This window comes from Mustela nigripes, chromosome 4, assembly GCF_022355385.1.
Source record: "Mustela nigripes isolate SB6536 chromosome 4, MUSNIG.SB6536, whole genome shotgun sequence".
Classification (NCBI taxonomy): domain Eukaryota; kingdom Metazoa; phylum Chordata; class Mammalia; order Carnivora; family Mustelidae; genus Mustela; species Mustela nigripes.
The window spans coordinates 163462863-163478478 of record NC_081560.1 but is presented as its reverse complement, the minus strand read 5'-3'; the positions used below and the strand labels follow the sequence as shown (position 1 = coordinate 163478478).

Below are 15616 nucleotides of genomic sequence, written 5' to 3'. Positions count from 1 at the left end.
GGCGGCCCACCCATATTTCTTTCGGGGAGCGGGCAAGGATGGTCAAGGTCGCCGCGCGCGCTCCGGAGCTGCACGTTCAGGCCAAGGACTTTTCGTCCCCAGCGCGCAGACGCCGGGGATCTGGCTGCCAGCCGGGGTCAGGAAGGCGCGCGCTGCCCGGCCCGGCCCCGAGAACGCCTGCTCCTGGGTGCCGGAAGGCCGATCCTCCAGAATTCCGTCCAGCCACTTTCCTCCTCGCTGGGCCCCTCGAAGGTCCGGGAAGCCACCTCCCGCTCCCCGTGCCGCTCGGCTCCTCCCGCCAGCCCCGGAGGCCCCGGAAGAACGCCCTCAGCCATAGGAGTCCGCTCTGCCAATCAACCCTAGTCGGGGTCCCCCTCTCTGCCGGCGCCCAGTGCATTGGTTGCATCATGACTGGCCTCCGATAAGATTCTCTGCTTGGATTGGCTAAGAGCGTCCCCTCCCTCCTGCCCTTTCTGCGTCAGAAGCTCCCGATTGGTTAGCCGCGTTGCCAAGTTCCAGACGCAGCTAGACAATTGGAGGCCGCAGGCCCGCCCCTGCCGGCTAGGTGAAGGTGAGAGTCTCCTCCAGTCACCGGGTCTAGACCGGACCGAGTGGCTCCAGAAGCAGGGTGAAAGCTCTCGCCTGTCTCAAGCTCTCCTGCCATGGCGCCTCCGTCCGTGTTCGCCGAGGTTCCGCAGGCCCAGCCGGTCCTGGTCTTTAAGCTCACTGCCGACTTCCGGGAGGATCCGGACCCCCGCAAGGTCAACCTGGGAGTGGGAGGTAAAGATGCAGCGAGTAGGAGCAACTTGGGCAGTGGAGCGGACCTAACCCGGGTGGTGGGTGCGGTGGGAAAGGCCGAGGCCTGGCTTGATGCTGGCTGGAGAGGTGGCAAGAATCACAGGGCTGTTTTTCAACCTGCCCATTTTACAGAGGGGCATGTGGAGTCCTTGGAAAAAGGAAATGTGTCCAAGGTCCACAGTACAGGTCTAACAGCCAGGACACAAGCCCAGTGTTACTGATTCCCCGTTCTGTGTTCTTTATATTACTATATCCGTTCAACTGTTAATAAATGGGGAGGCCCAAGATAAGGGGAGAGAGGAAGCTAGGAATTCTGATAGGCTTAATGTCCTGGTTGCTGGAGAACGAATGAAGGAGAACTCTGAGCCTTAGGAGACTCTGGTCTGGGTTAGTAAATATTTGAGTGACTACCAGGTAGGTCACAATCAGCACTTTACCCAAGCCTTGCCGGGAGAAAGCCTGAGGCGTGCTTTTGGTCTCAAGGATATCAACATCAAGGTGTGATACAATAGAAATCTAAAGTGTTTCTGAGACAGGTTAATGCAGCCTGGGAGGACCTGGGAGTCTCATTCTGGTCCTCGCAGATGTGGTAGGAATGGTTAGAGATGGTAGGAAGGAGTGGAAAGAGTGGAAAGGAAGTAGAAGCTCGCTTTCGCCCATTTTTGTCTTCAGTTCTTGCTTGGACAGTTGAGAGCGTGGGCCACAGTTTCCCCTTCTGCAAGAGAAGGGTTTAGATTGGAGTACCTCAGAATAACTCTAACCTTCGGTGAATTTTCATTTCTTATCACTCTCATTTAAATGTTTGAAGCTCCAAACACACTTGATTACACACAAAGATCAGCCAGGTGGAAGAAAATATGATGTTCAAGCTAAGGAACAGATTGAGAGTAAAAGGACCAGAAATTTTGGAAAGAGAAAATCGAACTATTTTGTAGTGGATGGTGGTGAGAAGGAGCTTCAGAATCAGGCTTCCTGCAGTGACTGTACATAGGACCTGTTAAAAACAAGTCTTCACTAAGGAGTATGGGAAAGAGGTGAGAAAAAAGCCGTTAAAAAGTATGGTTTGTTTAGGCTAGGTAATGGGTACATTGGCACCCACTATATTATTCTTGTGACTTTTGTGTATGTTTGAAATTTTCTACAATAAAGCATTTTTTAAAAAGTAAATACCATATAGTTTCAGCCACGGAGAGTAAGTGATGTTTTTACTGAGTAGGAGACGTATTGAAAGTTTGCCTGGAGTTTGAAGTGCAGTCGGGTACCATTCAAGCTCTTAATTTAAATCCAATTTATAACCTCCAAGTATTTAATTAGGGCCAGGTATATAATACGATGTTGACTTAAATACATCTTTTAAAAATGTTCAGTTTTGGGGTGGGGAGGGGGTTTCAGTAATTCAGTTAGTCAGCTAAACGATCTTACAGGGTTTTTGTGAGACTCAAATACATTTCAAGCACTTAGAATAATGTCTGGCAAATAAGTACGGGTTATGTAAGAGTTGTTTTGGCATTTCTTTGGGTAGGTTGCACAGAAGATGTCGAAAAAATTTTTCAGCTTAAGAACTGCAAAATGAAATCATTTCTGACATTGGTTCAGAAATAAACTGCTGGGTGCAGAGAAGTAGTGTCTGGTCAGCCCAGGTCAGAAGTGATTGGCCCAGAAGTAGAGTTTGCAGTTCAGGTGGTCATCTTACCTGTGACGGTGCCTCTGTCCTGTTTCCCAGGAACCCAGGAACGTCCTCTCCTTACCAGAAACAAATAATGTGTGCCTTTAATCTTATTTAATGCGTACAGGGTCTCTGGAGGGTTTTTGCAGCCAGAAGGAAGCTGAAGCCCAGTTGGATGAAGCAGTTTGCCCCAGGTCATAGGGCTGTTGGTGGTGAAACTGCCCTCTCCTTTATTTGGGGTCCTTCAGGTGGTCCAGAGGCTGCCAGTGCACTGTAGTGGGAAGAGTTGGGAGATCTCAGTACAGGCCATCCCTGCAGTCCAGCAGCGTGACCTTGGGAGGGCTGTATAACGTCCTGGAACTCTGTTAAATGAGGAGCAGAGATGGAATGCCTCCTTTTCTAAAACTCTACTTAAAGATTCACTAGCACATTACATGTAGGATAAAGATGTTGGCCTCATTAGTTGGTTAAGGATTAAATGAGTAATTATGGGGGCACCTGGGTGGCTCAGTGGGTTAAGCCGCTGCCTTCGGCTCAGGTCATGATCTCAGGGTCCTGGGATCGAGTCCCGCATCGGGCCCTCTGCTCAGCAGGGAGCCTGCTTCCTCCTCTCTCTCTCTGCCTGCCTCTCTGCCTACTTGTAATCTCTCTCTGTCAAATCAATAAATAAAATCTTTAAAAAAAATAAAAATAAATAAATGAGTAATTATGTGTGAAATGTGATACATAAGTGAAAAGTGATAAAAATACTATCTTTTTATGATCTCTCTTTTGGTGGATGGCAGGTGCTCAGATAAGGAAGGGTCTAATTAGAGTAGAATGAGAGGTCTCCTTCCAGCGTTTGTATGTTCTAGCTCTAGTTAATACAAATCCCCAAGTATATCCTTTGTGAAGGAAATGTAATTAATCACTGACTTTGGAGAAGATACTCCCCACCCCCCCACCCCCTTAAGATAAAACCCAGGGGAGATTATCCAGCTCATGTTCTAGTGCTGTTGGATGTGTTTAAAATAAGCTGCAACGATAATTTCACTACCTAGTTTCTACTTGCTGAGTTTCTCCAGAGATACTCTTGCTGGCACTGGTTCCCTAATTTCCTTCCAGGTAAAGCAGAGTGTCACATTTAAGTACAATGTGCCCTGAGCTGGCCATTTTGGTGCTTCTCAGGGTTTGAGACCCGTGGCTTCAAGGGCAGGGGGAACATGGGTACAGCCTGATGCTGCCTGAACCAAGACATTGCTTCATAGACTCCAGCCTGTTTATCACGGGAATTGAGCTTCCTTTAGTTCCAAATAACCTGCTCTTATTTTAATATTTGTTGTGTTTTTTAATGGGGATTTCTAGCATCTTCACATAAAATTGTCGGATATAAGTGCTATATCAGGTGTTTCTGAATACTCCCCGGCCCTTGTCCCAGGACTCTAGTTGGAAAAAAGGGCCTTAAGAGGCATATATATGTGCAGGGGCTCTTGGGGAGGGGGGTGAGGGAAGTGGAGATGTTCAGAGGAGAGGAGGGGGATGGTTTGATCATCTAATTCTCTGAGTTCCTCCTTTCTTCTGGAAAGCAGCACTCCTGAACTCTCCTGAAACCTGTGTGATAAAGAGGCCTCCGTCACACAGGCCTCTGGGGTCTGCTTGCTTCATGCTTTCTCTTGCTCTTAGAAAAAACTACATGGATCCATGAACTTAATAATAATATGACAGCCTAGCTCTTATAATCCACTTGATCTTGGGCAAATTATTCAACTCTTCTGACCTCAGTTTCCAGATCATAGTATCTATATTGTGAGTCATTACAAGAATGAACGGGGGGTTAGAAGAAAAAGTAAAGCGCTTATTAGCACAGTGCCTCGTAGGTACTAAGTATTCAGTAAGTCCTTGTTATTACGATGGCTCAGGTACTGTTGACGTCTGTAATTAGGGAATCTTTCTTTCCATCCTGCACTGCTTCCCTGAATGCCAGACCCGTACTCGGTACAGTTTGCTAAACACATCCTACAAATGCAGCGTGTTCAGAAAACTCATCATTTCCACCTTCCCCTCAGTCTTTTCTTTTTCTGCTTACGTTTTATATCTAGTGGGACCCCTTCTCCCTCCACCGCCACCCCGCCCCCACATCACCACAAGCCTTTATCCAGACTAGACAGACTTTTGAGTCATTTGTCATCTTTTCCCTGTTCCCACATCAGTTTATTTTGGTCATTAGGTTCTGTATTTTCTACCTCATAAATCTATTTTGAGTGTCTCGTCTTTTCTTTATCCTTGTTGCCACTATCTGAATCAGAGACTTCATTACTGTCTCTCCGAATGCCTGCAGTACCCGCCTGACTTCACGATCCATCCCTGTTCCCCTTTGCAGTTTATTTTCTGTCGTGTCACTCAGATGATCCTGTTAAAATGGACCGCTATCCACATCACTCTCTTGAGTGCTTTCAGTGCTTTCCCCATTGAAACTACGTTCCTTAGATGAGGATGTCCTCCAAGACTCTGACCCATATTCCTCCATGGGTCCTATGTCTGAGCCATAAGATGCAGATCCTCAGAAGCCTCCTGTCTCCAAGCCTCTTGGACCTTCAGACAGGCGTTCCCTCAGTCTGGTGAAGGGAAGCAAAATGTAACACCACCCCCCCTCCCCAAATAGGCTCTAAGCTGGTTATTTATTTATTTAAGATTTTGTTTATTTGATAGCGAGCACAGGTAGGCGGAGCTACAGGCAGAGAGGGAGGGAGAAGCAAGCTCAGTGCTAAGCTGGAAGCCCAACTTGGGGCTTGATTCCAGGACCCTGTGATCCTGACCTGAGCTGAAGGCAGCTGCTTAACTGAGCCCCCAAGGCACTTCCTAAGCTGTGTTTCCTCCAGGGCAGACAGTATCTTATTCTGCCTTGCCCATTTCTGTGTAGCTACTTGTAGCCAATGTCTCCTTCTTGGTAGATTCAGTAAGTCCTTGTTGAATGAATGAGTGAATGAAAACATGAATGAGAAACTCCCGGGTCTGACAGACAGGAATGAAAATCCACTGGGAGAGGAGGAATCATAGTTGTTAATAATGCTTGACCTCATTGCTCTAGTCACCAAGAGCCTTCTGCTGTTTGCTTCATTAGGGCAGTTAGGCAAGGCCTGGGGTATGAACCTGGAACTGAACCCGGGAGAAACTGGACAGTGGAGGAAGCAGGGGAGGTATAAGTTGGCCAAGTTCTCCTTTGTCACAATATATACAAAATGACTCCTTGCATCTAGTCTTAGGACAAGATTTTTTAGAGTAGTACAGAGTAGACAGTATGGGTAAGAATGGTGTGGTTCTGGAACTTTTTTTGTCTTTCCTATTTATAATACATGGTTTACAAATGACTTATCATAAATACAATACATATGGCATAATTATGCAATACACATAATCTCCAAACACAGATGTGAAGTGTAACAACTGGTTTTTCTATGAACACCCACATTGTACATGTAAATAGTATCCCCTCTGTGTGGTTTAGTTAAAGATACGTTTGCCCTTGCTGCAAGTTGCATTTCCAGAAATCAGATTCACTTTCAAAGGACAAAGATTTGGCACTATTGAGGATATTCAAAATAATGAGACATCATGTCTAAAAATAATTCCAAAAGAAGAATTCCAAGAATATTATGAACAATGGTAGCATTGTGATCACAGAGAAATCTTCAGGGACAACTCTTACTTGGAAGTGGTTATTTTGGCATCTCTTTAAAAAAAGACCACACCAGGGGCGCCTGTGTGGCTCAGTCGGTTGAACGGCAGCTTTTGGCTCAGATTATGATCTTCAGCTCAGGTCATCATCCCAGGGTCCTGGGATCGTGCCCTGCATTAGCAGGGAGCCTGCTTCCCACCCACCCCGCCTCCCTCTGCCGCTACCCCCTGCTCTTGCACACATGTGTTCTTTCTTGCTCGCTCTCTCTCATTTCAAGTAAATAAACAAAATCTTAAAAGAAAAAAAAAACAGACTAAATCCCACCTGATACAATAGGCTTATGACTTGTTTGGAAGGAATTTGGTAGGCCAGGGTGGAGCTGTGTGAGTGTTGTGGCAGTGTTGTGAGTCACAGCCTCCTACCTAGAGACCGTTGATTGGTTAGTGGCTGTGTCCATCTGCTCCTCGATCTACATCCTTATTACTAGTTTGAGGTGCTTATCAGATTCATAGATGACACATCCCTAGAGGGTAGAGTTCACTGATAGAAGAAAGACCCTGAGGGCATGTGGGTGGCTCAGTTGGTTAAGCCACTGCCTTCCGCATTGAGCTCCCAGCTCCATGGGGAGTCTGCTTCTCCCTCTGACCTTCTCCCCTCTCATGCTTTCTCTCTCTCTCTCTCAAATAAATAAAAATCTTTAAAGAAAAGAAAGACCCCAAGTCAAAATGATCTTATTAAGTCTTTATTTGTTGTATGACTTTTGACTGTAATTTTACATCTAGAAACTTTATTATAAGGGAACATGCATGAATATATGTGAAGATATAAGAACATTTTTCACAGTGTTTATAATATCAAATAATCAGAAGCAATGCAAATAGTTAATAAATTTTGCATGAAAAGGAATGTTGTCTAGCCACTAAAACTGTGTTGTAAATGGATCATAAATATGAACAATGGGGGTGCCTGAGTGGCTCAGTGGGTTAAGCCTCCAACTCCTGATCTCAGCTCATGTCTTGATCTCAGGCTCATGAGTTCAGGTCCTGTGTTGGGGTCAGTGCTGAGCATGGAGCCTACTTAAATAAATATGTATGAGAACAAATAAGTAAATAAGACAGATGACCAGCTGAATTCATGATAAGAGAAACGTGAATTAAAACTACCCTGAGTTACCATTTGCATCCTCATACTGGCAAAAATTTACTCTGGATGATGGTAGGAGTGTTAACTGATAAAATCCCTGTGGAGGCCAATTTGGATATATGTCAGAACTACAAATTTTTACACATACTTCTTAGCCTACAGTTCCATTTTCAACCCTGCATTTTATGGATATATTTACATGAAGATGACATATGTATGAGGTTGTTCACTGAAGCATTGTTATATAATAGCCAGAGATTGGAAACAGCTCACATGTCCATCAGCAAGAGACTGGCAAAACAAATTATGGTACATTCATCAGTTACGCAGCTGTAGAAAAAGAATGAAAGAGGGCACCTGGGTGGCTCAGTTGGTTAAGCATGTGACTCTTGATCTCAGTTCAGGTCATGAGCTCAGGGTAGTAAGCTCAAGCCCGAAGGGGGTTCTGCTCAGCCTGGCATCTGCTTGAGATTCTCTCTTCCTCTGTATCCTCCCTCTGCTCCCTTGCGCTCACTTGTGCTCTCTTTCTTTCTCAAAATAAATACATCTTCAAAAAAAAAAAGAATCAAGGGCACTCTGTACATAGATAGAAAAAGATGTTTAGAGAAAGAAAGGAATAGAACAGTGTATAGTATATGTTACCTTTTATGTAAGAAAGGGGGACATAACAGGCTGTATTTGCTTATGTATGCATAAGGAAATTCTGGAAAGATGCAAAAAGAAATGAAGAACATTTATTGGAGGGGAGGATTTGGAACGAGATAGATGGAGGCTTAGGATGGAGTAGGGATGTGAATATATCTGTTAAAAGAATAGTTAATGACAATGAAAAATAACTTGTATTTAGTAAGTGGAAAAAAGCGTGTTGAAAATCTTATATATAGTATGATGCAGATTTTATAAAAGAATATGCTCCTGTAAAAGCTCAGAAGGTTGTACACTAAGATGTTCATACTCTGTCTCCCAGTGCTGAGATTACATATTAATCATAATGTTTATCATTTGCTCTCTGGGCTTTTTAAAATTTCCTACAGTCAGCATACATTGTTCTGTAAACAATCTCAACCACCCTAAAAAGTGGTTTTTAAAAAGAAGTCAGGGGTTCGTATTGGGCAGAAATCAACAAGATAAAATAATCAGAATTACTCTAAATTTTTCGGTTTCAAAATCACTTGAAAAAGTGTGGGTCTCTTGGAGAACTAAACATTCCAGCAGAGTCAGGTGACCCCTGTGAGGAATCGGCTCAGATCATTGGCTTGGGTGCAAGCCACAGCCGCTGCCCTCTAAAGCTGTAATCTTGAGATAATCATACGGTACAAGAGGGGGGAAAAAAATCAGTGATAAGATAACAGGACTAGAAATACTTTCAGTGTTGAGGTGCTTAGAAATTTGCTATAGGCAGGATTAAATGTTATGAAATAGATACATTTAGATCAATAAAAGTGTGGAATATGAAGTAAGAGGAATAGTCAAATGGTCAGGCATGGCAGAGAGAGGACAAAGATGTGTGCAGACATCAAATAGGTTGTCCGGGGATTGTGTAACCATCTGCTGGAATCTTCAGCCCTGGGGCCTCTGCTCACGATTTGTTCCACTATTCTAGGACAAGAGGAGGAGGTAGGCCTTCTGCCACCTCCTTTCCACATTTTATGTTTGAAGTTGCAGCAGTCATATGAAGTAGCACCTAGCACTTTCCCAGAATTCTCTTGGGAGATTTCTTGGGAGAAGGAAGAAGATTCTGGACTCATGGCTTTACAGATCTCAATGTACTAGGACAATGAGCAGAGCAACTGTTAGGTGGTCGTGAGTGTGCAGAGTGCTGTCTCGTGCACTCTCCGTCCATCAGGCTCTGTGCTGTCCCAGTGATACTTCAGCATTCTGTCTTTTTGAGGTCATGTATTTAAGAGCTTGAGTATCTGTAAGGGTGGCACCATGGCTGTCTTGCCTGCCCTAGCGCCTCACCCAGTGCTTGGCCCAAAGCAGATGGACAGTCAGGAAATGAACTTGATTTTCATTTCGCTCTCTGTTGTTTGACGGAAGGAGATGGAAGGCGCCCAGTCCCAGCGCCTGCTTTTCCTTGAATGAAGCCTGCCTTCCCCCTCTTAAGCAAGCGACTCTTCGCTGTGTTCCAGCTTATCGCACAGATGACTGCCAGCCCTGGGTTTTGCCAGTCGTGAGGAAGGTGGAGCAGAAGCTCGCTAATGACAGCAGTCTGAACCATGAGTACCTGCCCATCCTCGGCCTCACTGAGTTCCGGACCTGTGCTTCCCGCCTGGCCCTCGGGGATAACAGCCCAGCTATCCAGGAGAAGCGGGTGAGTTTTGGGAAAAGATGGACAGTTGGCCCTTGAACAGTGTGGGGGTTGGGGTGCCGACTCTGTCGAAAATCCTTAAATCACTATTGACTCTCCCAAAACTGACCTGCCAATAGGCTACTGGCCGCCTATGGATAACCAGAACACACAACACGTGTTTCATATGTGTTCTTAAAATAAAGTGAGAGAAGAGAAAATGTTATTAAGAAAACCGTAAGGAAGGGAAAATCTATTTCCAATACTGTACTGGGTTTGTTGGGGGGGAAAGTCCAGGTGTATGTGGACCTGCACAATTTAAGCCTGTGTCATTCAGGGTCAACTATATTTTCTTTAGAAACTGCAAAGGTGAGACAGGAGTTTGGTTTAAAGTCTGTTGAGGTGTCCGTGAACAGGGGTTTAAGTAGTGTGAACTGGGTAGCGCATGTGGTAGGGCCGGACGGCAAGCCCAGTGCAGAGCCTGATCTGGGGCTTGATCTCCTGGCTCTAGAGATCATGACCTGAGCTGAATTCAGGAGTCCGATGCTTAACTGACTGAGGCACCCAGACGCCCCCACACCCTGACATTTTATGCAGAATTCTGTGTGTATGTGTTTTTCTGGGGAGAAGGGGATTCAGAAGCCAGGGATAGTGGTAGGGATAGAATTGGGATGTGGACTGAACTTTGGGTAATGAGGCCAGGACTCTGGTTCCCAATTCTGGGAATTAGTGTAGAATAGTATCCCCTGGGGAATTTTACATACACACGTACGGATGGGTACGTGTGCCCCTTCACTCGCTGTTCTACTTGTTCGTTTTTTGTTTTTGTTCTTGTTTTTAAGATTTTATTTATTTGACAGAAAGAGTGCAGGCAGAAGCAAGGAAAGCAGTGGGCAGAGAAGCAGGCTCCCTGCTGAGCAGAGTCTGATGTGGGGCTTGATCTCAGAACCCTGGGATCATGACCTGAGCCAAAGGCAGATGCTTAACCCACTGAGCCACCCGGGCGCCCCGCTCCCTGCCCTTGCCTCCCTGCCCTTGGAGATCCCAGTTCCCCCTTCCTCCCCCCAGTTCCCTTCCCTGCAAGGGTGTAGTTTAAGAAGCTCCCCCTGTGACTCCAAAGTACAGCCAGGGTTGGGAACCGCAAACACAGAGGGAGGAAAAGGAGAGGTATTTTTTTGGAGTAGAGGGAATTTGGGGTCAGGAGGTAAGTGGGTCTAGGCGGAAAAGAGACCTACCTGATTGGAGCTAGGAGCATGTCCAGGCTGATATTGGCACCTTGGACAGGGGAAACCACCTGAAGGTTTGAGCAGAGGAGTTAACCAGTCAAAATGTTCAAAGAAGATAAAGCTGGCAGCCGGGTCGGCAGGGGATGGGCTTGGGATGTTACGATAGCCCAGGTGGTATTGTGCAGTTTAAGGCAGCTGCCCTTACTGCTCCTCTGGGCCAGTGTCGGAGCGAAGCCTTTGTGATGGAAGGGACCACATCTTGGAATCATCTGATTTATTCTCCACATGCTGTTACCCAGATACCTTGTTTAAGCAGGGGAGAAATGCGGGGCACACAGGCCCAGGGTTCTGTCAGGAGGCTGGGAGGTTCTGAGTGAAAGTCCTGGAACTGGGGTTGTGATTAGATAAGTAATTAATGAGTTTCGCTGAAGGAGGGGTTATGATTAGACAAGTAATATGAGTTTCACTGAAGGAGAGTCCTGATGAGGTTTGAGAGTGGAGGACTTAGGCAGCTAGGGTTATCTTGAGAGACACTGAGGATATATTCGGTGGAATTCATTGTTGATGAAGAAAGTTAGTTTCTGTGTTGGGGACCTTCCTCTAAAACTGTATGTTTCTTACACACTTAGTAACCTTATGACACTTCTTAGAACACTAAACGTCTTGGACAGGTGCTTATTCCTCTGCCCTGTGCTCCCATTTTGGTCATTTACATGGCCTTCCCTCTTAGTCGGCTTCCTCCTATGCTGTGTATTTAATCAGAGAAATTTAGATGGCAGTCTGTAAATACTTGAAGGCTTTTTTGGGGGAGGGGTGTGGGGGGATAGTTTAGGATGTTGTCTTGGCATCTGCATCACCCTAGGTCCTGGCTGGTTCTGAGCTCTTGAGTTCTTCCTTTTCCCCTCAGACGTCTTCACCATTCCCAAGCTGCTGTCCTGGTTCAGCCCACCATCCTCTCGTTAGGATTCTTGTGGTAGCCTCTTGCCTCTAGTCTCCTCCCCATTCTATTGGATTCTGCACAGTCCAGGGGCACCTGGGTGGCTCAGTCAGTTAGGTGTCTGTCTCAGGGTCCTGGGATGGAGTTGCATCGGGCTCCCTGCTCAGCGGGACATCTGCTTCTCCCCCTTTCTCTCAAATAAAAAAAAATCTTAAAAGATTCTGCACAGTTCAACTAGGAAGATATTTCATAGCAAAGAAAGCTGATAATCATGTCACCTGCACCTGACCCCACATATGCACACATGGTAGCTCCTCCACTATCTACAGAGCAAATCTAGACTTTGAGCTGGGTGTGTGTTATAATTTGTAGCCAGCTTTCATCCTGTCCTCCAGTGACTCTCAATCCCCAATGTCCCGCCCCCCCCCCCCCCAGGTTCCTGACATTCCAGGAGACTATGTTGTACCGGACCTGGCCAAGGGTCACTTCCATGCTGAATCCTTAGCTCTCTCTAGTGAAGCCGAGTTATCACAGGACTTTGTTCATAGCTTAGGAATAACTGTACTTATGTGCTCATTACCATGATGTATAATTTTATGTCTGTCTCCCACAAGATCATGACTTCCCTCAGGGCAGGGATGATGGCTTACCTAATTATCTCCTGTATCTTCAGCACTTAGCTCCTAGCCTGGCATATCAGAGATTCTCAGATGTTTGAATTCAGTCAGTCAGTCAATCAGCAGGTGAGTGCTTACCACTAAAGGTAGGCTAGGCACTGTTCTAGAAGCTGGAGCACAGCAGTGACCAAAAGACCCAGAATCTTCTGCCCTTGCTTACAGTTTTGTGAGGAGAAGCCAACTGTAAATGTAATAGATAATGTCATGGTAGAGTAGATTAAAAGAATATAAATGCTGTGAAAATAGAGTAGAAGAGGCGTATCAGTAGAAGAGGCTGAGTGTGGGAGTTGGGGTAGATAGGGTTTTTACTAGGGTGGTCATGATGGAAATAGAAAAGACGTTTCAGCCAAAACTTTTTTTAAAAGATTGATTTATTTGGGGGAGAGAACAAGTACAGAGGGGAGGGGCAGAGGGAAAAGGAGGTAGAGAGAGTCTTTAAAAAAAAAAAAAAATTATTTATTTATTTATTTAATTTATTTATTTGACAGAGATCACAAGTAGGCAGAGCGGCAGGTGGGGGTTGGGGGGAAGCAGGCTCCCTGATGAGCAGAGAGCCCGTGTGGGGCCGGATCCCAGGACCCTGAGGTCATGACCTGAGCCGAAGGCAGAGGCTTAACGCACTGAGTGACCCAAGTGCCCCAGAGGCAGAGAGAGTCTTAAGCAGACTCTTTGCTGAGCGTGGAGCCCAATGTGGGGCTTGATCTCATGACCCTGAGATCATGATTGGACACTTATCCAACTATGCCACCCCGGTGTCCCTCAGCCAAAACTTGAAGGAGATGCAGCGTAGGTGAATGAACAGACCAGAAAACAATCTGTAATCATGTCTTCCCTTAGATTTGTCTTCTCTAGATTTAACTTTACCAGGTTCATGAACCATTTTGAGGAGACCTGCGTCTTACTCCTTTCTATTTTCAGACCTTAGGATCCAGACCATATGTCATTTTTCACGTCGTGCGTTGTAGTATTTCAGCTTCGGAAATTCCTGAGTCGCCATTCGCAGGAGGGCTTGTGGGCTATGTGATGCCATCCCAGGTCCTCACTTTGACTGTCACCTCTGGGAGGCTTAGGGCTTTTGTTGTGGCTCATCCTTTCAATGCTTTGCCCATGTTAGCACCCTGTGCCAGAGACCGTGTGAACTCCTAGGCGTACCCAGGTTCATGCGCCATGGTCTTGGCCATAAGCAGCTTCTGGTCTGCTCCCCTGCTCCTCACAGTGAAGTTCTCACATTGGCAAACTGTGGTCTTGGACAAGTGTTAATCATGTCCAGCAGGAATTTCTTCCTGGCCATGTAGCTAAAGTGGGAGTGTAGACTACCTCTGGCATCATGCACACTGTGTGTTACTGGATTTTTCTGGTTCTGGACACTTGCCCAGGGCTAGTTGCCTGGCTCCTTTGGAACTTCGCACTTGTTTCCTTCATCCCAAATGCAGGCCTTACTTGGGCTGTAGAACAGTTTGCCAAAATTCAAGTCACAGAATGACCAGATTGATACATTATTGGTTCACCCCAAATATTTCTCTTTTCATTGCTGATACAGTTTGTGTTTCACTGAAGCCATGCTGTCTGTGTTCAGCATATTTTTAGGGAATGATAATTTCTTGAGAATTTGATGTCCAGGGTCATACACGTCATGAATGTTAAGGATTAGGTCAGTGTTCCTGAAGTGGGTTTATTTCTTCTAAACATGTTTTCAATCTAGTCTGTTGACCTTCTGACTTTGCATTTTGAAGTGGGAGAGAAAGGAAATAAAAGATGATACCTGGGAATGTTTGCACTAATGTCCGCATACACCTGTCACGTATCCATGATAACTGAAAACGAGGTTCAAGGGGACCCTTGCTCATTTGTATAAAAATATCAACATTCCAGAATTGCTTAGGTGTCTGAAATGTGAAATCATGAATAAAGTTGACATTCAACTTAGCTGGTGACAAATCCATGAAAAATAAATGCGCATAAGGCTTAACATCAACTTGGTGTAATGATTTGTATGAAGAATCCAGATAGATGACATGTGGAAGCAAGACCTTGAAAGGAGGAGTGCTTGGATGGCTCAGTTGAGCATCTGCCTTCAGCTCGGGTCATGATCTCGGGGTCCTGGGATCAAGCTCCATGTGGGCCTTCTGGCTCCGCGGGGAGTCTGCTTCTCCCTTTTCCTCTGCATGTGCGCACTCTCTCTCTAATAAATAAATAAAATCTTTTAAAAAAAGATCTGGAAAGTAATGGGAGAGCCAGAAGGAGAGGCACGCTGGTGTGCCTAGCCTGCCGGGCACTGGCCATTCACAGCCAGTCCGCTGTCTTGGCTCACCTACAGCGTGCGACCCTGCACAGCTCCTTCCCCTGAGTGCCCACTTGGCTTCGGTTTCACGCTGCAGCAGTGTTCCTTCACAGACGTCAGACCTCTGAATACAAATAGAACGCTGGGGAGGAGTAACAAATGGTGGTAATTGGGAGCATTGCCTCGTTCCTGGCTTCAAGAGGATTTCTGCCAAGGATTCACTGTTCATCATGAAGCTGACTTACTCATCACGGCTGAATGAATTTCTCCTGTTATTTTCAAGAAGTTCCATTATCTCCCGTTTCACTAAGCATCAAAATCAGGAATAGCTATGCTTTTAATCTGTTACGAAGATCATTTGGGTTTTCTCTACCTGGCGGCCTGACACTTTTTTTTTTTTTCAAGTAGGCTCTCTGCTCAGTGTGGCGCACAGGTCAGGACTTGAACTCCGCCACCCTGAGATCAAAATCTGAGCTGAGATCAAGAGTCACTTGCGTAACTGACTGAGCTGCCCAGACACCCAGCATGATACATTTTATACTATATTTCTTAATAATGCACTCATGGGCTGACTGTCACTTGAGGAAGGGGGTATTTTTTAGTGTACTGTTGGATTTGTGCTGTTCATTAATCTTTGGAAATTGAGTATCAGTATTCATGAATGAGCTCAGTCTCCCCTTTTTCCATTTTTTCCCCCTTTGTTATCTTTTAGCATCACTGTTTCATTTTTTAAAAATTTTAGAAGTTTTTCTTCTTGGTCTAGGAAGGTTTTTTTAAGACCATTCTTATTGTAGAAAATTTCTAATATTTACAAAAGTAGGTAGTGAAGTGTGATGAACAAACCTGGTTGAATCCGTCACCCAGCTTCAACAGTGACCACCCCCACTGCCCAACCTGTGCCAAAGGCAAATTACTTTACAGCAAATCCCAGACAGCTAAATAC

At 45.5% G+C, this 15616-nt stretch overlaps 1 protein-coding gene across 1 annotated transcript in view; it reads left to right on the top strand.

Moving 5' to 3' along the window:
* Positions 1–565: 565 nt before the first annotated feature.
* Positions 566–15616, top strand: part of GOT1 (glutamic-oxaloacetic transaminase 1) — a 29768-nt gene continuing 14717 nt past the window's right edge. The window contains exons 1-2 of the mRNA XM_059398323.1: positions 566–780; positions 9395–9576. Coding sequence (XP_059254306.1) covers positions 663–780; positions 9395–9576 — 300 coding nt within the window. The 5' untranslated portion in view covers positions 566–662. The remainder of the gene's footprint in view (positions 781–9394; positions 9577–15616) is intronic.